At 37.2% G+C, this 26,193-nt stretch overlaps 1 protein-coding gene across 1 annotated transcript in view; it reads left to right on the top strand.

Moving 5' to 3' along the window:
- The window catches only part of LOC127631026 (metabotropic glutamate receptor 6-like), a 73,137-nt gene that overhangs the window by 31,371 nt on the left and 15,573 nt on the right, over nucleotides 1-26,193 (top strand). The window contains exons 3-9 of the mRNA XM_052108968.1: nucleotides 2,419-2,635; nucleotides 3,139-3,274; nucleotides 13,434-13,588; nucleotides 13,704-13,844; nucleotides 14,552-14,752; nucleotides 17,543-17,682; nucleotides 21,025-21,648. Of these exons, the coding sequence (XP_051964928.1) occupies nucleotides 2,419-2,635; nucleotides 3,139-3,274; nucleotides 13,434-13,588; nucleotides 13,704-13,844; nucleotides 14,552-14,752; nucleotides 17,543-17,682; nucleotides 21,025-21,648 (1,614 nt within the window). The remainder of the gene's footprint in view (nucleotides 1-2,418; nucleotides 2,636-3,138; nucleotides 3,275-13,433; nucleotides 13,589-13,703; nucleotides 13,845-14,551; nucleotides 14,753-17,542; nucleotides 17,683-21,024; nucleotides 21,649-26,193) is intronic.

Below are 26,193 nucleotides of genomic sequence, written 5' to 3'. Positions count from 1 at the left end.
TAACATGGAGTACCATGTAAATACCAATGGTATTACAATATGGGAGCCAATATTCAGAATTTACAATATACAGAAAATACAGAAGATAATACAATATAAATATATTATTGCATTAAAATGTGTTTATGGACATGGTACCATGCTAATACCATATTTGTGCATACTGTACGATACCGTAATAATAATACTGTTATTGGACACAATACAATGATAATATCATATATTTGGACATTGTACAATAGCAATAATGTTTTGTGTGTGTGTTGTTTTTTTTTTTGTATATAGTACCTTGATATAATTTTTTTTATATGGTACCATGGTAATACTGTGTTTTTGGACAAGGTACAGTGTTACTATCATATATTTGGAGATTGTTCATTATTAATGCTGTGTTTTTGTTTTTAAAGGTGCATTTGAAATCCATTTTTTGGACATTTTCCAAAATTCCATGTTTTTTGGAAACATGGTACAATGGTGAAATATTTTTGGACATGGTACAATTGTAATGCTGTCTTTGTTTGGACATGGTACCATGCTAATACCATGTTTTTTGAGATTGTACCATATGTGTTTTTGAACATGGAGCCTTGATAACACCATTTTGCAGACATGGGATCATATAAATACCATGTTTTTTTAGATTTTACCATAGTAATACTTTGTCGACATTGTTTTTTTCGACATGGTACAATGGTAAAGTCATATATTTGCAATAGTAATACTGTGACATTTTACCTTGATAATATCATTGTAAAGGGAACAATGGAAAGGAGGCGGCGAGAACCGGCTTGAAAATATAAATTATATTTTAATGTAAAACGGAAACCAAACAACACAAACACACACATAGGACGGACAGCTGCCCGTAAACATTCTCTCTCTGTCACACCACCATCCACAGTCAGCCTTTATCCCTCTCGGAGGACAGGGTGTGTAAAATCACAACCCGTCCTCCGCCCTCCCACAATCATATTTTGGGCATGGTACCATGCTAATACCATGTTTTGGAGATTTTACCATTGTGCTACTGTTTTATATGGAACCTTGAATCCTTTGTATGGACTTGGTACCATGTAAATACCATGCTTTTGGAGATTGTACCATAGCGATACTGTGTTTTTAGGACATGGTACCATGGAAATACTTTTTTTATACATGGTACCATGTAATAACATGGTTTTATACACTACTATGATAGCATGGTATATACATGGAGTACCATGTAAATACCATGGTTACATGAATATGGTAATCATTCAGTACAATGTTGTTTTGAACAACTGTACTAACTGTACTATAGTCCCACCACAGTACTTTTTTGCCTCAACCGATTGAACTCATCAGTTCATTAGGGAAGTGCTCCATGACCTGAATTGGGTGTGTCATATTTTTGAGTCACCTGAAATGTGCAGGATTGGGAAACCCTGGGTTTAAGTCTCCTTTTTGAAGGCAGACTGTAACACAGAATCAATTGCCGCTCCATATCCCTCCGATCTCTGGATCAGTCCTTCTGTGCTTAACTTAATTTGACTAAAACCCCTCTAATCCTCACAGATGATCGGTAAAATGGTTTGCGCATTCATCTACCTGTTGTAAGAACGGCCTATGGCTCACCCACGTGCCGAGACCTTGGTTACCTTCTGTGCATTAGCTAATGAGACACAATCGCTGCTCTACTTTTGCTGCTAAAAAAAGCCAGTCACTCAAGGTTTATCAGTCACTGGGTGAACCATTTTTGAGGCCAAGCAACCAATCTGCATTTGACAAGATACATGATGTAATAGCAGAGATAATTCACTACCATATCATAGTTTATTCTCCCATCAAAGCTTAAGTTATCTACAAAAGTAACACATACTATGCTAAAAAACACTCTAGCATGATTGTTTACACATAAACCATAGATAAGCATGACGTAACATTAGAGCAATACACTGTAGTGGTAACATGCTGTTGCTACAGTACTTCAAGGTGTTATTTCTACTTGATCTGACCCTTAAAGCAAATATAATTACTTTTTCTGGTGTAACTTAATGTAGTTACATTGATTTAGTTATAATATTTTTGATGTCAATCAAATCAGTTCATTTAGATGTACCCAAAGGAGCCAATTTTTTACCTTTTTACTGTGTTGGAAAGGAAGTCCTTGATGCACACTGTAAACATTTGATTTACCAATCGTAACTTTTTTTTAGCTTGATTTGAGCTGCAGAAGCACATATTATAATATCATTTTTGACATATTTTATTGGTGATTGACATATTTAAATGTCTGCTTTTGCTCAAGTGTATAGGAGCTGTATGGCTTGCATGACTGGAAATAGTTGTCCAGGGGTGTTACCAACATGGCCGGCATGTCGACTGACTTATTTTAAAAAGGATTTTGTCTCAATCCCCTCTCTTTTCTTTTCCTTTCAGATCCCCCAAATCAGTTATGCCTCCACAGCGCCTGAGTTAAGCGACAACAACCGATACGACTTCTTTTCACGGGTGGTACCACCGGATTCCTACCAGGCTCAAGCTATGGTGGACATTGTCAAGGCACTGGGCTGGAACTATGTGTCCACTTTAGCATCAGAGGGGAATTATGGGGAAAGTGGAGTTGATGCCTTCGTTCAGATCTCTCGAGAGGCAGGTACAGTCACCGTACAGTCAGCAAAACTTTGGATTCTAATGTTCTGAGGCCACGTTCCCACCAATACATTTTCGATTGAACACGTATTGATTTCGATTCCCATCCACACTGGAACAGCGTTTTCCTCCACTGAAAACAGAGACTATTCGCAAATGCTCTCTAGTATCACTTACTTTGGAAAATGAAGACATTAGAAAACGAGAAACAGAGTTTTCAACCAACAATGTATTAGTGTTGACGTGGCCTGAGAATTTTTGGATGTAAAGCAGTCTATCATCACACTGCGCTGCATACAGTACGACAATTAGAGTATATATCTCCAAATTGGATGTTCCATTAAAATGCTATATTTCAAAAAGTTCCAAAGGGAAATATGACTGAGACAGCTGCATGCATTTATACCCATCTTGTGACAAAACTTCATGGTGATCATTAATATAAATAGAAAGTGAGTCACATTCGGGGAGAGAAAAATTTCTGTCTGTCTGTTGTCTCTGACAAAGGAGGTCTGTGCATCGCCCAGTCCTTGAAGATCCCACGAGAGCCCAAACCAGGAGAGTTTGACAAGATCATTAAGAGATTAATGGAGACGCCCAATGCTCGAGGGGTCATCATCTTCGCCCATGAGGATGACATCAAGTAAGTGAATGATATAGCTTAATGTATGCTTGATAATGAAGTTCTTATAGGAATATTCTGGTTTAAATACAATTTATAGGAGTAGTGCATTCAAAAATAAATATTCTGTCATCCTTTTTCTCACCCTCATGTCTTTCCATGGATTTTTAAAAACAACTTTTTAGAGACAAATTCGTATTAAAAAGAAATATTTTAGTGCAGAGCATAACTATAAAAATGTATATTCACTACATAGAAATTTAAATGACTCCTCCATGACTTATTGAGGTTTAACTCATTTTCACTACTTTTTGCTATTTGGCTGTTTTTCCATGTCTTGCCCTGTTCTGGAAATCCCAATTTTAATATTCCCAGATATTTCCAGGTTTCCCATGAATGTAGGGACCCTGATACAGTGACCACTGGCTTTTTTCCATTGTATAGCAAATAACTTTGTCAACATTTTTAAAGGTAAAGTTCACCCAAAACTGACAAGTTTCTCATCATTTACTCACCCTCATGCCATCACAGATGTTTATGACTTGCTTTCTTATGCAGAACACAAATGAACATTTTTAGAAGAATATCTCAGCACTGTAGGTCCTTACAATGCAAGTGAATTGTGGCCAGAACTTTGAGGCTCCAAAATGCACATAAAGGCAGCATAAAAGTAATCCATAACACTCCATTGGCTAAATTCATGTCTTCTGAAGCGATATGATAGGTGTGGGATATAAATCTCTACCTTCAACCAACCCCAACCAGTAGGCTACAATATGCACAAACAATGCCAATCGCCAATCGGGTTTGGAAATTTCACTTTTATTTTCGTTTTAAAAAAATTATTTGCCCTCCTAAATTTATATCCTCAAACAGTCACAAAGCACTTCAAAAGGACAACCACTGTCAGTTTTAACCGGTAGATAAACTTGTGTGTCATCAACGTAGCAATGGTTTTTCAACACTGAAAAATAGCACCTAGGGGGAGCATGTATAGTGAAAAAAGAAGAGGGCCCAAAATGGACCCCTGAGGCACACCGCATGATAAGGTAGCTGACGAAGAAGAATACTTCCCAATGCTCACTGAGAAAAGTCTGTCTTTGAGGTAGGAGGACAACCACTGCAGGGAGACACCCCCCAATGCCCACCACATTTAACATTAGCCTTAGAAACAAGATCAGTTAGCTAAGTGAAAGTGAAAGTGGATATTTATAGTAAAAAGGGCATACATATTGATCTGTTTCTCACCCACACCTATCAAATCCCTTCAGAAGACATGGATATAACCACTGGAGTCTAATGAATTACTTTTATGCTGCCTTTATGTGCTTTTTGTAGATTCAAAGTTTTGGTCATCATTCACTCGTATTCTCATGCTGGGATGGCATGAGGGTGAGTACATTTTTGGGTTAAATATCCAGTTAAGCTCTGTTGACAGAATCTGTTAAATAATGGCATGGTTTTGTTGTAAAATAATTTCCCCATCTTCTTTACAAATGGCAAGGGATGAGTCAATGTTCTGTGGTAGACAGTAGGCCACAGATGTGTTGACAGAACTCAGAAGCTCTATTTTGAAAATTCCCATAAGATCAAAAACATCACTGAAGCATTTTTATGAGCAGTGTTTAATGCTTTTAACAGTTTTCAATTTAAATTCTGGATTTTGAGGTTTTATCATGTAACAGATCCACAATGGATGTACAGTGAGGAAAATAAGTATTTGAACACCCTGCTATTTTGCAAGTTCTCCCACTTAGAAATCATGGAGGGGTCTGAAATTGTCATCAGTAGGTGCATGTCCACTGTGAGAGACATAATCTAAAAAAAAAATCCAGAAATCACAATGTATGATTTTTTAACTATTTATTTGTATGATACAGCTGCAAATAAGTATTTGAACACCTGAGAAAATCAATGTTAATATTTGGTACAGTAGCCTTTGTTTGCAATTACAGAGGTCAAACGTTTCCTGTAGTTTTTCACCAGGTTTGCACACACTGCAGGAGGGATTTTGGCCCATTCCTCCACACAGATCTTCTCTAGATCAGTCAGGTTTCTGGGCTGTCAGCTGAGAAACACGGAGTTTGAGCTCCCTCCAAAGATTCTCTATTGGGTTTAGGTCTGGAGACTGGCTAGGCCACGCCAGAACCTTGATATGCTTCTTACAGAGCCACTCCTTGGTTATCCTGGCTGTGTGCTTAGGGTCATTGTCATGTTGGAAGACCCAGCCTTGACCCATCTTCAATGCTCTAACTGAGGGAAGGAGGTTGTTCCCCAAAATCTCGCAATACATGGCCCCGGTCATCCTCTCCTTAATACAGTGCAGTCAGCCCTGTCCCATGTGCAGAAAAAACACCCCCAAAGCATGATGCTACCACCCCCATGCTTCACAGTAGGGATGGTGTTCTTGGGATGGTACTCATCATTCTTCTTCCTCCAAACACGGTTAGTGGAATTATGACCAAAAAGTTCTATTTTGGTCTCATCTGACCACATGACTTTCTCCCATGACTCCTCTGGATCATCCAAATGGTCATTGGCAAACTTAAGACGGGCCTTACATGTGCTGGTTTAAGCAGGGGAACCTTCCGTGCCATGCATGATTTAAAACCATGACGTCTTAGTGTATTACCAACAGTAACCTTGGAAACGGTGGTCCCAGCTCTTTTCAGGTCATTGACCAGCTCCTCCCGTGTAGTTCTGGGCTGATTTCTCACCTTTCTTAGGATCATTGAGACCCCACGAGGTGAGATCTTGCATGGAGCCCCAGTCCGAGGGAGATTGACAGTCATGTTTAGCTTCTTCCATTTTCTAATGATTGCTCCAACAGTGGACCTTTTTTCACCAAGCTGCTTGGCAATTTCCCGTAGCCCTTTCCAGCCTTGTGGAGGTGTACAATTTTGTCTCTAGTGTCTTTGGACAGCTCTTTGGTCTTGGCCATGTTAGTAGTTGGATTCTTACTGAATGTATGGGGTGGACAGGTGTCTTTATGCAGCTAACGACCTCAAACAGGTGCATCTAATTTAGGATAATAAATGGAGTGGAGGTGGACATTTTAAAGGCAGACTAACAGGTCTTTGAGGGTCAGAATTCTAGCTGATAGACAGGTGTTCAAATACTTATTTGCAGCTGTATCATACAAATAAATAGTTAAAAAATCATACATTGTGATTTCTGGATTTTTTTTTTTAGATTATGTCTCTCACAGTGGACATGCACCTATGATGACAATTTCAGACCCCTCCATGATTTCCAAGTGGGAGAACTTGCAAAATAGCAGGGTGTTCAAATACTTATTTTCCTCACTGTATATCAGTGACTTTTGTCCTTTTTGTTTTTTTCTTAATATTAATAAATATGTCTTGAACACTCTGTTACAGATTTTATAATGTTTCACTGGCAACGATGTGGATAATTTGATATTATTGAGCAAACTTTATTAGTGGTGTTTCCTAAGGCAAGCATCACTAATACTATTGCTCATACTATCTGACATTTGAACAAATCCCTATCCCTAAGTATTAAACTTTGTCGCATATCTCGTTGTTGCTATGGACACCATTAGCTGGGATTCCTTCACATTTTGCAATATTGCATAAAGAATCCTGGATGGAATCACATAATGTCCAAATTGTGCATAAAAACCTTGAGATGGATACATTTTTTATTTGTTAAGTAAACATGTGCATAAACTACAATGGAAACATTGTATAAGTTCTGCATAAATAAAAAAGAAAATCATATAACTTTGCCTCAATAAGTCATGTGACTATATAATTCACTCATAACTGGACCAATATCATTTCAAAGCATCTCAGTTGTTGCTCTGGTCACTCTGAAATGCTGGAGCCAAAGCCTGTCATCACAATGATTGGCTGCTATTACCTCCCAGAACTGTCTGAGCGTTTTGTCAGTAATGTATTACTTTCTATAAAAGACCCACAGTGGCTTCCCCAGTGGCTACAACTTCCATGTGCACCAATTTCCCCAGAAGTGATTTTTTTTCCCTTTTTCTTAAACATAAAGTATGGAAATTGTTTCACACTATTTTCGCAATTTTATGAAAACCCAGCTATTGATACCTCAAATCCTGCAGCTTGTTAAAGAGAGGGTTGCTATTACTTTTTTAACGATGAGATGATTTTGCAAGTTCCATTGACCTACATTGTAGAAGGGACCCAAGCCATATCTAAGGACCAGAACATCATAGAGATTTGGAGATGGGCTCTTTTGTCTTGGGCCAGCAAGAACACCTTAGTAATCACCTAGCAACCCTCTAGCAACCTCCCGACACACACCAGCACCTTGGCAGCAACTCATCTAGTTGTTCATATTTAATGGAGATTTATTTAACAGAATAGATCAAACACAGAATACAAAACCACAAAATGCGAATGGAGAACAGCCTCAGTGCATCTGGGTGTGTTGTAAACCTGGTCAGAATGAGAGTAATTAGAGGAAACAGCCTTTGATGTACTGATAAGACAATATGGGATCCTTTGCTTTTGATATGCAACGCAACACACACATGCTCATGTCTGCATATGAATGGAATTGGCTGCTGACCATCAAATCAGAAAGGGAATCATGGCTTTACTATTTAAATAAAGGTTCCAATAGAAACAAATCAAAGGTTTACATTCTGATATCATAGGACGGGGTTTCCACCAAAGGTTTGGAAGAAATATAAATATAGAACTTAAATTTTTGGAAACATTTCTAAGTATTAATTGATGATCTCTTAAGTAATATACTGTAATATACAGTAGTATTGTATAATATATACACTGGTGGCCAAAGGTTTGGAATAATGTACAGATATTTTGCTCTTATGGAAAGAAATTGGTACTTTTAATCACCAAAGTGGCATTCAACTGATCACAATGTATATTCAGGACATTAATAACGTGAAATATTACTATTACAATTTCAAAAAAGAATGTTCAGAACTTCTTAAACTACTTCAAAGAGTTCTCGTCAAAAAATCCTCCATGTGCAGCAATGACGGCTTTGCAGATCCTTGGCATTCTAGCTGCCAGTTTGTCCAGATACTCAGGTGACATTTCACCCCACACTTCCTGTAGCACTTGCCATAGATGTGGCTGTCTTGTCGGGCACTTCTCACGCACCTTACAGTCTAGCTGATCCCACAAAAGCTCAATGGGGTTAAGATCCATAACACTCTTTTCCAATTATCTGTTTTCCAATGTCTGTGTTTCTTTGCCCACTCTAACATTTCTATTTGTTTTTCTGTTTCAAAAGTGGCTTTTCCTTTTTCTCTTCTTCCCATAAGTCCTGCACCCCTGAGTCTTCTCTTTACTGTTGTACATGAAACTGGTGTTGAGCGGGTAGAATTCAATGAAGCTGTCAGCAGAGGACATGTGAGGCGTCTATTTCTCAAACTAGAGACTCTGATGTACTTATCCTCTTGTTTAGTTGTACATCTGGTCTTCCACATCTCTTTCTGTCCTTGTTAGTGCCAGTTGTCCTTTGTCTTTGAAGACTGTAGTGTACACCTTTATATGAAATCTTCATTTTTTTGGCAATTTCAAGCATGGTATAGCCTTCATTCAATTATTGACTGACGAGTTTCTAGAGAAAGCTGTTTCTTTTTTTACCATTTTCTTTACCTAATATTGACCTTAAGACATGCCAGTCTGTTGCATACTGTGGCAACTCAAAAACAAACACAATGACATGTTAAGCTTCATTTAATGAACCAAATCTCTTTTCAACTGTGTTTGATATAATGGCAAGTGATTTTCTAGTACCAAATTAGCAATTTATCATGATTACTGAAGAATAAAGTGTGATGGCTGCTGGAAATGTGGTCTGTCTAGATTTGATCAAAAATGACTTTTTTCAAATAGTGTGTGTGCAGTTTTTTACATCAGTAATGTCCTGACTATACTTTGTGATCAGTTGAATGTAACTTTGGTTAATTAAAGTACCAATCTCCTTCCGAAACAGCTAAATCTGTACATTATTCCAAGCTTTTGGCCTCCAGTGTACATAATGCAATATAATATAGTAATGATAGTTAATGTTCATAATGAAAGTAAAGTGTTATAGAGAAAATCCAGATTGTTTATATTTGAGAAATTAAAAGGAGGGCCTTTTTATTCTGTACATTATTTATGTATTTGTGTTGTAAGGTGTTGCAAAGAACCATTGAAGAGCATTTAACTCTGTTATCTCTGTATCTATTAACTTTATTATATGCTCTGTTTTTCTACTGACTCTTCTATTTGCCTGCCGGTCACATTGGATACCAAGAAAAAAATCCTCTTTTCTGCTGAAGAAGAATTATATATATTTAAATGTCTGAAATGAAGGTTCAACATCTGAAGAGGTTTTCTAGAAATGATCCATCATTGCTTTTTCCATCAAGTGCTAAAACTGCCTGAAAAATATCAGTGTGGAGCGAAGGTGTTAAAGTGTGAAATCTACCAAAAATAATCTCTTTAAACTTTTTATCATAGTCACAATTATTTTACAGGTATATCTTTGAGCATAGATTAACTTTTCATATATGGTAATAGTAGATGGGTAAATTACATTAAATCATTTTAGAAAGGTGGCATATACTTAATCTAAAACTATTTTAAACAACATTTTGTTAATTCCTTTATAGTTATTATGCATGCAGCTTTTATGACCTCATGAATATTTGTACTTTTAAAAAAGTATTTTTCACACAGCAGAAATACACAAAAAAATAAACTCTTAAAACACTATAGGTCAATAAGGTGATTAAAATGGTCAAATACATACAGGACCTAAATTCTACATTCTACAACGAGTCCATGAACACATTATTTGTCAGCTACCAGATACAGAATTTAATACATTCTATGGTGCTTTCATAATTTTATTTGACATTATTAACATTTGACCTCATTTATTAAAAAGTAACAAAAAATACCAAAGCATAGAGACTATTCTTGTTATCTTCGTCTACACTCACGAGTGTCAGTTTGCCACTTTGTGTTTAGGTGTGGTATTTCCTACTCCATATGGCTCATGCTGACAAGCTTTTTGACAGGCTCCTGAGGAAGGGAACGTCTGTGCAGATGAAGATTCCCGCTCATTAATTCACTCTTGTAAACAAGAGCTGTCGCCTGCACCGCGTGAATTGTCAGTCATGTCTTCAGTGGCTCAAATCAAACGCATAAATGAAAAGCTTAATTCATAATAACTTTGTTTCATGTCACTGTAACTAAGAAACTATGATGTATTTTTTTTAGCAAAACTTTGACTTTGCAGTTGTTCACACTGCAGGAAAAATCTATTTTTTTCTCAAATCTGTAATTTTTTAGACTGACTGTTCAAACTGCAGGTTATAAGTGAACAGATCAGATTTTTTCTGTCATTTTTGCTAGCACATACACATTAGTTGTCATAGTAACGATGATGGTTAACAATTGATTTTGAATTGAATTCAACTGTCCGGATTTAACTGGGACGTCCCATATTCTGGCCAAATTTACGACGTCATACTGCCTATTGGCCTGTTTTTTAGCAGGCAGCGTATTGAAGGCTTTGTTTCCTGTATAGATCTGTGACTGTGAGGGATGGACTTACCATCTCTTCAATGGCAAAAACAGTAAAAAACACCACAACTCAAGTTGTCTGGAGTTCTTTGTGTACTGTATGTTCTTGGACAGATATTTTATCAATGGAATGTGGAACAATCCAAAAACACTTTAAACTGCAGTACAGCCGATTGAAGAGACTGTAAGTCTATCCTTCACAGCCTTGTTGTCATTCCCATTAAAAATCAAAGATGGTGCAAGCGTGGATAAGGACTATTAAAGCATAAACGTGTCGGACAGTGAGACTTTTGGAAAGGACATGCGTACTGTATTGAAGCACTCAAAATGTTCAAGCCTATTTATAATTGCGTGAGACATTCAATACCTTTTTGGGTTGTGGTGGCTCTCAGCTGGTGTGGGGAACCACACTGTAGTGCATCACTTTGGGTTGGTAAGCCAATGTCTGTATTACTTTAAAAGAGATATTTGCACTGCTTTGGCTGCCCTGTGACATATACATGACATATGGGTACGTTCCATTCAGAAGTGATCATCCCTATGCACTGTTCCCCTCACAGACTTTACTTTACATTGTGACAGATTCGGAGGGCAGAATGGTGTAATAAAAGGTGTTAAAGGGTAGTTATTCTGTTCGGATTAACATTTTTATTGGTTTCTCCTCAACCATGCCACATAACAAAGCAAAATATTAATGTACAGAGTCAACCATTATCCCTCATAAAATCCAATATTTCCTTTTCCCCCTCCCAATCCCCAACCCCACCCCGACTCCCTGTGGCCAAAGTCCAAGGACACATGCAGATAAAATAAATAAACAAATAATAATAATAATATTTATTTTTTATTAATATTAATAATAATTAATAATTATTAATTAATAATTAATTTGAGTGCTCAATACGTCACACATAAAACTCTGAACCCTCAACCAAAATTCTTGGATCTTAACACACCACCAAATAACATGGGTTGTGTCTCCACCTTCTGATTGGCATCGCCAGCAGGTGGGTGTGTCTTTAAGACCAAGCCTTTACAATCTAGAGGGGCTCCAATAGAATCAATGTAAAATCTTAAATTGCATTAAGAGGGTGCTAAGCACCCTTGCATCTCTAGATGCAGACTTAACATTTTTTTTAATCATATCCTACATTCCCTCCTCCAATACCAAGTTTAAATCTTTCTCCCATAATCTCTTGAGAAAAGTTGAAGCTCTGTCCCCCAGGCTCTGAATTAGCAGGGAGTAATACACTGATGCCTCATGACCTTTTCCAAAAGCAGTAATCACCACTGCCACTTGGGGGGGTTGTTTGTATGCTACTCCCAAAAATAGTACAGAGCAGGTGATGCAGCTGTAGATACCTAAACAGTTGAGACCTGGGAATACCAAAATGTTGAACCATATTTTCAAAGGATCTCTATACTCTGCCAGCAGCTTGCAACATCCCTTCAAGATCTATAAAAAAGCCCTGATCATCAACGTTAGCTGATAAATTAGGTGCATAAATATTAGGTGATAGATTAGGTGCATAAATATTAGCCAAAATAAGACTTTGTCCCTGAATTTCAGCTAAAACAATAATCACTCGTCCTAATATATTTTTATTCTGTTTGAGACATTTGAATTGTAGATGTTTACTTATCAGCGTAATGACTTCCCTGCTATTACTCGAGCCACTATAAAAAAAAATGCCCAACCCAAATCTTCCCAAATTGTTCAGCTTCCTGTGGAGAAAGGTGATATAGTGTTTCTTTTGAAGAAACACTATATCATATTTCTTATGCTTAAGAAGAGAAATAACCTTCCTTCTTTTTATGGGGTGTCCTAACCCATTCACATTCCACGTGGAGAGAGACCATCCACTCATATTAATATTTGACATTTTGACATATAAGAAAAAACATATAAAGTCAAAAACAAGATTATAAAGACCGCATTCCAACATTAGTGCAACCATCAAAACCCAAACATCCTCCAAAATAAACAGAAAAAAGAAAAAGGTGCGCACGACAGCGCCAACTGCCGTCCATCCCTCCGAACTCAAACAGTCCATGCACGCCTACGAGAACCTTCGCGACAGCCTCAGATTGCTCAAGTCCGGTGTTTCTGTAAAAAGACAGAATTAAACAGCAAATGATCATCTATAAAACAAACTCCAGCCAATTGGTGGAATAAACACAAAGAAAACTGTCCTGAAGGTGTGACACTTTACCAAATAACTCCAGCCGTTAGGCAGAACAGCACAAAAAGAGCGCACAGATTCTTCAAACAGTCAAGCAAATGTTCAGTGAGCCGGTCCACTTGGATGCAACGTGAGTACAACAAGATGACTTACTCACTCCATTGACTTTATGAAGGACATCGCTTGCTGTGGGCATGTGAATGTTTTACGGCCATCCTTAGCATCTATTTTCAATTTGGCCAGGAATATCAGTGAATGCTAGACTAATGCTAACATTCTATCTAACATCGCCTTTAACGTTCCATGGTAAAAAGAAAGTCCTCCAGGTTTGGAACAGCATGAAGATGAGTAAATGATGACATGATTTTAATTTTATGTGTGAACTATGCTTTTAACATGACTTTGCTTCAGTGTCCAAGCCTAATTCTGCTGTTCCTTGTCCAGACAGGTTCTGGAGGCTGCAAGGAAGTCCAATCTGACTGGTCACTTCAAGTTTGTTGGATCAGACAGCTGGGGTGCCAAAAGCTCTCCAATCTTGGACCAGGAGGATTTGGCTGAGGGTGCTGTCACCATCCTACCTAAAAGAGCATCTATTGAAGGTTTGCAATACACAGAGTGCAATTGCACTGTGCAAGAGTTTCATGTGCAAATCACACTTAAGATTCCACTCTTGAGTCCTGTAATCCTGTTAGTATCGCTCTACTTTTCGATCAGGGTTTGACCAGTACTTCACCACTCGATCCTTGGAGAACAACCGCAGAAATATCTGGTTCGCTGAATTCTGGGAGGACGACTTTAGGTGTAAACTGACACGTCCAGGTATCAAGATTGATCCGGAAAAAAAGAAATGCACAGGTGAGAGTTCCTGATAGCTTGGAGAGACGTTTGTGGGTAAAAAAGGGATGATTCACCCGAAAATGAAAATTCTGTCTTCATTTACTCAATCTACATTATATGCTGTTACGTTTTCTGTGGCAGCCTACACAAAAGAGTTTTCTTTAAATAATCTTCATGTAGCTCTTTCAATACAACGACAGTTCATATATATGTCAAGCTCCAAAAATAGTCTATGCTAAATTCCAAATATTTTGGCGCCAAGCTCTGAAATGTCAATCCGAGTTTAGATTTAAAAATAGCATGGTGAGGTGTCATATGAGGTTTGATGTCATTTTCACCAAAGGCAATTGTTTCTTATGTGTGTCGTTACCAAATGTGAAACATCACTTTAAATATGCAGAATAGAGATTGGCATTTAAGAGCTGCAGCCGAGGGCAATCTTTTAAATTGTGTCCTGTCTTAGAATATAGCTCATATGGTCAAATGGACTATTTTAATAATAATGTCATGGTGTTTTTTGTCCTTTTTGGAGCTTGACAGACATAATCATAATGTTGTTGTATGGAACATTGTTGAGTGAAAAGTCTCCTTTTGTGTTTGACGGAAAATGATAACAGCATACTGGTTTGGAACGACATTAGTGTGAGTAAATAATGACATAAGTTTCATTTTTGGGTGAAATATCTCTTTGTCTTAATTTTACCCATTTTCTCTCTCTCTCTTAGGAGAAGAACGGATCAGTCGCGATTCCTATTACGAACAGGAGGGAAAGGTTCAGTTTGTAATTGACGCAGTGTACTCCATGGCTCACGCTTTGCACAACATGCATCAGGATCTGTGCCCAGGAGCCGCAGGTGTGTGTGATAAGATGGACACAGTGGAGGGACGCTTGTTGCTTAGCTACATCCGCTCCGTCAACTTCAATGGTGAGTCAACTTCACACCAGATCAGCATCACCAAAACACAAGACATGACTGGCATCCGTAGTGGCATCAGGATGGATGGCAGCCGTTTGAATTCAAAGGAGTGAACCAAACCCCATACAGACTGATTTTGTTAATATTTTGCATGAACAAAATAACAAATTCAGTATTTATTTACTCACTCTTGCATCATTTCAAACCTGTACAATGGTGTAGAACGTGAAGCATTTACATGCTTCCATTGATCATGGTATAAATATTGGGTGGGTCATCCCACCCCCCTGAAATCTACTCCCCTGAACCTGTATGACTTTCTTTTTTCAAAATAGCACCTTAAAGTACCTTAAAATCCTTGACTTGTCTTGACTTGTTTTGACTTCACAAGAGGGTCTTGAGAACTAATAAACACATGGATCAAGAGGGCCACATGACAAAACAGCGAAATCACATGACAAAGACAGGAACAGGAAAGAGGGAACTTAAGCTGCGTTCACAATGCCAGCGACACGTAGCTACAAAGCGACCACATCTCATTCATTTTCAATGAGAGCTGGCGACTTCTGGCAACACGAGCAACAGCGACCATTGGCAACCGGATGTGGGCGTGTCCAGCGATGCGACAAACTTTATGCAAATGAAGAGCGACTTTCGGGAGCGACAGCCAATATGAGAGAAGATGGTAGAGCTCAAGTGATTCTAATATTTTAATAATAATATTAATTGTAAAGAAACAGTGCTGTTTAGACTCTCCTTACACACCACTAGCGACCTAACTACCAGCCACTGGCGACATGCAGCGACAAAGTAGCTGACAGTGTGAAAACAGCTTATGGCAAGACATGGGCTGAGTTCAGAATGACATACTGCCCATACTACTCTTTACTACTTCTGCCATACAGTATGTGTCTATGGCAGAAAGAGCATGAGTTGTATGGTAGTATGCAATTTCGAACTCAGTCATAGAGACTAAACTACAAAATAAAAGACATGATATAAAACATGATCAACAACACACAAACAGGCTACACAATTCGAAATTTTAGTTGTTATTAATTAAAAATCTTCCCCTCCTCCATATAGGGGTGTGCCTGAAACAGAATACCTAACTAGGAAATGCACAAAAATGGCTTTTAATCGATTAATGAATAATCTCGAATACAGAAAAAATATGTGTAACTAAGTAAACTAAGTGTAGAGAGACATTTTCATTGGCTTTAGTGGAGACGAACTGTGGTCAATAACACCATGAACGTCTATTAAAAAAGTAAATAGAGTCAATTTTTATTTCACGCTGACGATAAATGCAGCATTTCCTCATGACTCTACAGTACAGGTGTGGTTGTGTTGGAGATTGTCTTTCTGCATTATCCACTCATGCAAAACTCTGGAAAGTAAATCCATCTTTGCTCTGATGTTCTGAAGCTTTCCATGAAGTAATTCCCATTAAAAGACACCCCCCCCCCACACACACACACACACACACACTTCTTCCAGTGTGACTGTCATTTTGAAAAAATTTTGTTGAGAGCTTGCCTGGAGGGAATCGGCTGAACAAGCAATATGCATTATTGCATAGAGGAAAAAAAAATCTCATGAAAATAAACCTTATTTTCACCCCAGAATTTCAAATGAAGCTGTCTTCAACTTTCGCTGAAGCTGAAAGTGGAGATTTAGCAGGAAAATAAGACTTAAATATTGTTCTTCTTCTCACCCACACCTATTATATCGCTTCTGAAGATATAGATTTAAACACTGGAGTCTTATAGATTAGATCTATGTTTACTTCATTTGATTTTTGGAGCTGCAAAGGTCTGATCTCCATTCACTTGCATTGTATGGACCTGCAGAGCTGAGATTTTTTATTTTTTTTTATCTTTGTTTGTGTTCTGCAGAAGAAAGAAAGTCATACACATCTGGGATGGCATAAGGGTGAGTAAATAACGAGACAATTTAAATGTTTGGGTGAACTATCCCTTTAAGGATAACACTCGGAAAGCTGCACCATGCTGCTTTTGCATGACATTAATTATGTAGTGGACTCTTTAAGGTATAACTATGACTAGGTATTATAATAGATTATAAATGCAGTTACAATTTATTTATGAGAAGTTATAACATATTATAAGGTGTATTATGAGACATTATAAATGCAGTGGAAGGCATTTAAAATGCCTTTACAATGCATTATAACTCTGGGTTCATAGAAAGTGTAATCGACATTTTAATAGCTGAATCTTTATCTGTAGTGCATTGGGAGATTACCTTTAAAATCAAGCCATGGACTAAAACCAGATTGCACCGCATGTAATATTAAGCAGCATGAATGGAGAGTCTAAACGACAGATGGTTCTAGAGCGAAGTGAAGATGTTCAGGAGTCTCGGTGGAGAAGGGCTGACAGGAAGAGGGGGTGATCAGGGTTTTAAGCACCATACGATATGATATCTCTGACTGTGGTCTTGCTCCTAGCAATGTCAAGATGCCATATTCTTTAACAATTGTTCTGTTTTTTGGCTGTGGTTTCTTACATTCTCCAATTATTAACTGTCCCCTTTTCACTGAAGTGTGTTACACTATATGGCTAAAAGTAAGCGGACACCCAAACACTACAGCCATATGTGCTTGTTCAATATTTAATTTCAAAATCAATGGTATTAATATCTCCGTATATCCGCCTTCTGCTCCACCTTCTTCAATCAGTCGCAAATGCAGAAAAAAAAAGAGCCACATTTTTGGTGAAATATTGACATTGTGCTCTTTTGTCATATGAATGCAGATTATTTTGTGATTATCAGGTAGCGCTGGCACTGCAGTTCTGTTTAATGAAAATGGTGATGCTCCTGGACGCTATGACATCTTTCAGTACCAGATGACCAACACCACCAGTCCAGGATACAGAGTCATCGGCCAATGGACCAATAACCTACGGCTCAACGTAAAGTGACATTAATCATACATTAGCACAGGGTGTTTGATTATATTTAAACCCTAACATTTAAAGGTTAGATCAGAGTTGGTCAGGCTAATAAATAATGGTACTCTGTTTACACAATTGGGTTTTCAAACCTGGAAATATACAATGTTTGAGGATTTTGAAACATTTTAAAGGAAAAAAGTTTTAACATACAATGAATAGGAAATATTTCAGATTCTGCACTCTTTGTAGGTCACTTATCAAATATAGTAAATAAAGTAAATTATCGACACTGACCATGTTAACTCCTTTATTCTGAAGGTCAAATTTCCTTGCTTTCATTGAAACACAAGATTCTCTTTTCTCACACAAACATTTGCAGGTCATGCTGGATAACACATTCATGCCAGCTTGAGTGAACGCTGTCATTAAAGAAAAATTGAGGATATACCAAATGTATGTACATTTTTTAAATCCAACTGTTAACCAGGGGTGTAAAGTAACTGAGTAAAAATACTTAAGTATTATATTGTGGGATTTGTACTTTACTCAAGTGCAATTTCAACTTAATATTTGTACTTTTACTTTATTACATTTCCAAAGAATAAATAGTACTTTTACTCTAATGTAATGAGTACTTGAAAAGTACTCATTACATTTTTGCTGATAATTTTCTTTCTTCTTACTGGACTGAAGCCGCCTTTTTCACTGCATCCGACAAATGACAGATTGACAAATGGCGCCTGTGTTGAAATATTTGTGCGACTTCACCATATGTGACTGTCCGAATGAATGTGATGTATTCATTCAAAACTATGAGCAAGAAGTGAGAAACACTGATGGTTTTTGTACTAAACTTTATTCTAAACACAATTATGAAGACAAAATGATCACGATCAAGTGTTGCATATATATATGTATATATATATATAAACAAAAGGCTTTTGAAATGAAATGTGTACATGTCATATGTATGTACTAAATCATATCTATGAATTTCTACTCCATATTTGCTGAATTATTGCTGTTGTTGTTGTTGTTGTTTGGCAACTATTAATTATAATAATATCTATAAAACCGACATTGATGATGATAATGATAATAAAAAAAATGGAATCTGTGTAAATATTCATTATGAATTTTATTGAATTCATCCATCTGCTCAACAGCAAAGTTTGGTAGCAAACCTTAGAAAACAATTAACAAAACCAACAACATTACTAACTTTCTTCAAAGATTCAGTTGAATTTTTGGGATCTTTTTATGTCTCAAAGGGCAGGGTGCTCTGATGTCACAATTTGTGAGTGCCTTATCCCATGCTACACACATTGTGTGACTTTGGCAACGTTTTTGTAAAATAAAATGATGTGGTTCATTACACGTCTCAGGGCAGTTCTGAGGTGAAATATCCACTGTGTGGCACTAAAAGCGAGTGAAATGTTCTTCTAAACAGATGAGGTTTTTAAGGTTAATGCTCTATGGAGATTGAAGCCTACCTCCCTACCCTAAACCTTAAACCTAAACCTAACCGATTGGGTCAGAAAAAGCAAATGCGACATGAAAAACGCTATTTCTGAAGCAACATGTCATTTTGTGGTACTTCTATTACACTTTTGGCCGACGTGTGGACTTGCGTGCTCTTCAGGATTCTCTGTATGGTATAGGTATGGAATATGCAACACTTTTTCACTTGAGCTTGCGTGCAATTTGATCACACTTAAACAAGCTTGTAAATGTAGTTGGTTATGTAATGCAAACGTTAAAATGAGTCATGCGCTATAGTAAAAGTATTTATATGTCAAAAGATTGCATTGTGTGAGGAACAGAGAGAAAAGTATGTGTTTATAAACTGATAATCTGCCGTTTTACTCGTGATTTGAGTGAAAGTGGATGAAAGTCATTCTTGTTTTAGCGCCTCTATTGTTCGCTCCACCAGGAAATTGCTGGGTAGCATACAACAGGCCACATAAATATCATTTAGCAAAAATTTAGTTATTGTAACATGATTCTAGGTCCAGGTTGCGAATGCCACTGGGGAGAAATATGACAGTTGTCAGTGAGAGTAAAAAGGCGATTTAACAAACCAATTGAATTTAAAGAGCACCTATTATGTTTTTTAAACGTGCCTATTTTTGTTTTAAAGGTCTCATACAATAGATTTACATGCATCCAAAGGTCAAAAAAACACTTTAATTTGCTCATAATTTTAATTACAGAATTACCTTTTTTTCCCAGTGTCAAAAACAACTCATTCAGTTATCCGTTCTAAAGCATTCATTCTAAACTCCTCCTTACAGAGAGCTTACTCTGCTCTGATTGGTCAGATGTCCCCAGTCTGTTGTGATTGGTCTACCACTTAGTGTAGTGTTTGAAGGCGGGTCAAAGCTGTTTGTGAGCAGCCAATGAAGACCAGAGGTGGGTTTTTGTTACCAAATTACATAGGTTAGTACAGGAAGTAAGTCTGGAATTACTAACGACTTGTTTCAGGTGTTCAGAATCGGTTCTTTCTTTTGGGAGTCAATAACTCCATTTGTGGTGCACATTGATTTTTGAAACTTTGCAGACTTTTTACATTCACAAAATGCAATTTAACACACTACATGAAAGGTAATGTTTGAAAAACTATAATAGGTGCTCTCTAACATCCTAACTCACACAATCTCATCTCTTGATTTCATTCTAGCTAGGAAACAAAGTTACTAAATTTTGTTATACTTAAGTACATATTTATGTGAATACTTTTTTACTTTAAATCAAGTATGTTATTGGCTAGATACTTAGACTTTTAATTGAGTAAAAGTTTTACTCCGTGTCCATACTTTCACTTAAGTATAATGTCTGAGTACTTTTTACACCCCTGCTGTTAACTCAAATTGTTATGCTGATAGTAATAATCATCATCATAATAGTACTACTACAAATAATAATAATGATAATAAAATATCAGTTGTGAACTTAGATGCGTCTAGGTTGTTACTAGCTGGTTTCAAGGGCATAGCCTGGAAATTACTTTTGGGTGGGCCTCAATAAAAATGTTTTTTGTTTTTTTTTTGCTAAAATGCTTTTAAATTTTTTTCTTTTTTTTTTTACCAAATTTTCCTTAACAACAGAAAAGCGGTGCATTCAAACAGTTCTTTCATAATTTCAGAAATCAGAATATATGCATTTTTTTAAACTATTTTATAAATATACAGTATATTTGAAGTCAAAGAATAATCTCTAATATTCTGGGTGGGCCTTGGTCTAATTTGGGGTGGGCCACCCTGGCAATGCCACTGACTGATATAAGAGTTTTGGCAGTATAGTAGTTGGACAGCCATATTTTGGAGCCATTCTTTATAAATATTTTTTCTTTTTTTTCAGGTGGAAGAGATGCAGTGGACCGGTGGCTCCCGCCTGATTCCGGACTCCGTGTGCAGTTTTCCATGCCGCTCGGGCGAAAGGAAGAAGATGGTGAAGGGTGTTCCGTGCTGCTGGCATTGTGAACTCTGTGACGGGTATCAATTTCAAGCCGACGAGTTCAACTGCGAGATGTGCCCTTTCGACATGCGCCCGACCCCTAACCGTACGGCCTGCCGGCCCACACCCATTATCAAACTGGAGTGGCATTCGCCCTGGGCCATTATCCCTCTGTTCCTGGCCATTCTGGGCATCATGGCCACCCTGTCCATCATCATCACCTTCATCCGCTTCAACGACACTCCCATCGTGAGAGCCGCTGGACGTGAGCTCAGCTACGTGCTCCTGACCGGAATCTTCCTTATCTACCTCATTACCTTCCTCATGATCGCCGAGCCGGGAATGGTGGTGTGTGCATTTCGCAGGCTGTTGCTCGGTCTGGGCATGTGCATTACGTACTCCGCCATGCTCACCAAGACCAATCGCATTTACCGCATCTTCGAGCAAGGCAAGAAGTCTGTCACACCACCAAAATTTATCAGCCCCACTTCGCAGCTTGCGATTACCTTCATAATGATCTCAGTACAGGTTAGTTTGGTGGAGGTGTAGCTCTTTATTGAAGGCTTAAAGCCATTTATTTATAATTGTATTGTTATCTTTCCTGCAGTCAAAAAATCTGAAGTTAATTTGTTACATAATTATTAAACAGTTCGGAGACTGCAAATCAGAAATCAGAAAAGCTTCAACTGATTGCGATTATAACTAATAACTTTAGTGGGCAATTGTCATGAAACTGAGTTTGAACAATGGCAGTGAGGATTTCTATATTAATATTATTTTGAAATTCTGTTCTGAAACTTGAACACGGTTGATATTCAAGTGCTCCACTGTGTACATAAAGATGACAAGCTTATTTCATAATAAGAATATTTAAGAATGTTCTGGTTAATTTCTCATTACTGCACATCCAGATTACAGAGGACCATTTTCAATGATTTTCATAATATTGTGTGTTTATATAAATTATATGCGTGAGAGAAATGAGTAGAGATCGTCTTTTCTGAGTTGTTTTTTTAACATAAACTGTAAATAATTCACTTACCTTTTATTAATGATACTTGAACCAATACCTGAAGAATTGCATTTACATTTATGCATTTGGCAGACGCTTTTATCCAAAGTGACTTACAGAGCCCTTATTACAGGGACAATCCCCCCGGAGCAACCTGGAATTAAGTGCCTTGCTCAAGGACACAATGGTGGTGGCTGTGGGGGTCGAACCAGCAACCTTCTGATTACCAGATTACCAGTTATGTGCTTTAGACCACTACACCACCACCACTCCGAATTAAGACAAGATAATACAAGAAAATAACTTGTGTTAAATATCTTGTAAAATCTAAAATGTTTTTCCTTAGTTCAACCATTAGACATATAGTTATTAAAATATATTCAGGCTAAGCTGAAAAATAAAAATACAAATTTGGTTGGTATGTTATGGAGATGTAAGATAAATTGTTTATTTTAAAAAATGTAGTGAGTAATGATTAATTTGTTTTAGAGCGTACTAAATGTTCACATATCAAGTTCAAATCAGTTTTCATAATTTTTTTTAATTACTCGGCTTTTCAGATATTTGGCCATGGTTTTTTGTGTTTGCTGTAATGAGAATTTTTTAGACTTCCTTTTTCATGTTCCAAAAGAAAAGTACAATTTTGTGGTAATTAGGGCTGGGTAAAAATATAGATTTTCCAACTAATCGCAATCTTCATTTGAACGATCTCGATATCGATTCTTAAATCCCAAGATGGATCTTTTACTCCATGCGCAACCCTTTACCTCAATGAGAGGAAATCACTCGCCTTTGCAACCAAATTTCACACTATGCGACTAAAAATGTCTCCACTGGCCGGCAAATATCCCAATTTCACTCACCGGTGATTGTGTAGCTGCGAGATGCTTTCACTGCGTGTTGAGAGTAAAAGTTTGGTCCATGTGTCCAAAGACAAGATCCACGCAATACAGATGTCATTGAAAATGCCTCTTTTAATACCCTTTCTGATCTTTACTGTCAGTTATTGATCAAAAGCATAGCACTGATGAGGTAAAGCCATTCAAGCCTCTCTCGTTTATGTACAGACGCGCTTTAAAGAACTGCTGGTTTTCTTAAAGAGGCAGTACTGATTTTTGCACATGTTCAACAAATCAATGTAAATGCTTTTATATGGTACAAATTATGCATGAAAAACATAAACATGTAACAAATTATAATACATGCATTATATTATCATATTTATTGATGGAATACATGGAAATAGGATTTTAACTAAATTAAAAAATATATATATTTATTTTTGTAATGTTCCTAATTAAAATGTCCCTAGTATAATTAACTGCATTATCTGAATATAATTGAGAGCTTGTGATTTGAAATCTAATTGAATCAGATAACCTGTATCAATACCCAGCCCGAGTGGTAATGCTGGTTAACCAATTAAGTCTTTGCTGGTTAAGCTAGTCAAAAAGTGTGGTTACCAGCTATGCTTTTTTTTTAGCAGGGCTGTCTTCTAACATAGGTTCTTAAGCAATATTGGACCTGTGGCTATGGTAACTAAAGCTACTATAACGTGGATGAGTTTTGAGGTTTTGTCAAAAGCGGTTTTCCAGGCAGGCAGATTCTCCTGTGTTTGTTCACTGTGTAGAAGCTGATAAGCTTCCTGCAAACCTCATCATGTTGATTGCTGGGATTCACCCCGCTTGTGCCAGCAAACGCTAATGTGCAAAAGCAACCGTTTCAGCATCAGTCATGGCTATAAATGTTTGAGCATTTTACGGGTGACAAGAAAGCCCCATTCCTGCATTATAAATTGCATCCGCTGATAAACACCTTTCCGGCGATATAAAATGCTGATTTGAACTTTTACAAAATAATATTTTAAAAGCCTTTGTAGTTTGAGCAAAGCCCCAGAATTATGTGTATGACTCACTGGAAATGGAGTGTGGGGGAGACTAGATTAGCAGGACGTTAGCGTGAGAATGATTGACAGCAGGACATTTTTCAGCACCTCCTCCGGCGTGTGTTTGGCAGAAGTGTCACCGATGCTGTGTGGAGAGCGGAACTCCACCGAGCATTCTGACAGCAACATCTGTCTCCGCGGTAACACGCCGGCCGCCCGGCTGCTGTTCCGTTCTCCTCCCAGCTGCAGAAGTTTCTTTGAAAGTTGTGAGCGTTATTTGAAGAGCACCTTCGATCAAGTTGAGTCACTTTCTAGTGTGAATGTTCTTGTTGTGAACAGGTGCAAAGAACGTTTTCGCATTCACGACTCTGCCCAGCTGCCCTCATTCACTGACCCTCTGCACTAACACGATGAATGACTTTGCAGCATTATAAAGCAATGAGAGAATTGTATAGTTTCTTTTGTGTCTAGAAGAAAGCCCTTTAAAACCCATCATTAAGAGCAATCAAGTTGAAAGTTGGCCCATTTTAAATATTATTATGTATTAATCTTATTTAAAGTCTCTCCTGCAGACATTAAGTGCAGTCGTGGCTGGAGAAGACTGCCTAAAATACAGGCTTTCTTACACTTTATTTATATCAGTACTTCTCAACTGGTTTTGATTCACGGCCCAGTTTTTACATTGAACATCAAATGGCGACCTATCATTCCAGATGGTTTACTGTACAAAAATATCAGGCTGATCTCATAAACATTAAATCTCAACCTAACCGAAATGTCATAAAAAGCAAATGTGAGATGAATTATGCAATTGCTTACTCGCAAACATGAAAATGTATCACCTCACAAGTCATGCAATATAGTAAAAGTGTTTTGATGTCATAAGTAAGGATGTGTAGGAGTAATTGATTAACCGAGTACTCGTTCAGGTTTAATTATTCAACTAGTAAAAACACTACTCATATATTGCAATTAGATTCCTAGATTTTCATTGTTGATGTTGTCATTACTAGAAAAAATCAAGTTGTCTTAATTAAACATTACTTGAAATGTAAAGTTTTGGGCTCAGAATATATTTAAGTTCCTTTAACTTGTATTTATTTATTTTTTTAAATACATAGACTTAAGATTTTATGTTTTTATATCAATTAAGTACAAAATTGAGGCTATGGGGAATACCCACACTGCCTTGCTTGAATGATTTAATTATGTTTCCTTGGTCATAGGGAACATATGGGGACATTCAAAAAAGTTGTTACTTATACCTCTTTTGTGGTATTATTTATGTTGTTTTGTGTGATGTCACCATTTGAGTGATCTGTGTCCCCTTTAGTCAACTTGAACCCCGTTAACACTGTTTCAGTATGTATTTTCATATATGCATTTTTGTGTGAGAAATTAGTTGATAGACCTAAAATCAGTTATAATCTTCATTATTTATGTTTTTCAATACACTGTTTGAAAAAGTGATGAAAAAAGTTATCATCATCAAATGTTTTCCTACAACATCTAGTTACCTTAACTTAAAAAGTTAAAGGAATCATTCACCCAAAAATGAAAATTCTCTAATAATTTACTCACCCTCATGCCATCCCAGATGTGTTTGAATTTCTTTCATTTGCTGAACTCAAATTAAGATTTTTAGGAGTATTTTTCAGCTGTTTTGGTCCATACAATGCAAGTGAATGGGTGCCAAGGTTTTGACTCTCCAAAAAGCACATAAAGACATCATAAAAGTAATCCATACGACTCCTGTGTTTAACGCATGTCTTCAGAAGTGATATTATAGATGTGGGTGAGAAACAAATCCATATTTAAGTCCTTTTTGGCTTGAAATTCTTCTCCCTGCTCAGTCAATCTCCACTTTAACTTTCACTTTGACATTCTTGTGATCTTTTTTCTCACCCACATCTATCATATAACTTCTGAAGATATGGATTAAAACAATGGAGTCGTATGGATTACTTTTATGATGTCTTTATGTGCTTTTTGGAGCGTCAACATTTTGGCACCCATTAACTTGCATTGTATGGACCTACAGAGCTGAGATATTCTTCTAAAAATCTTTAATTTTGTTCTGCTGAAGAAATAAAGTCATACACATCTGGAATGGCATGAGGGTGAGTAAATAATTAGATAAATTTCACTTTTTGGAGAACTATTCCTTTAAGTTAAT

Source organism: Xyrauchen texanus, chromosome 37, assembly GCF_025860055.1.
Source record: "Xyrauchen texanus isolate HMW12.3.18 chromosome 37, RBS_HiC_50CHRs, whole genome shotgun sequence".
NCBI classification, from domain to species: domain Eukaryota; kingdom Metazoa; phylum Chordata; class Actinopteri; order Cypriniformes; family Catostomidae; genus Xyrauchen; species Xyrauchen texanus.
This window is presented reverse-complemented; position numbering and strand designations above follow the sequence as displayed.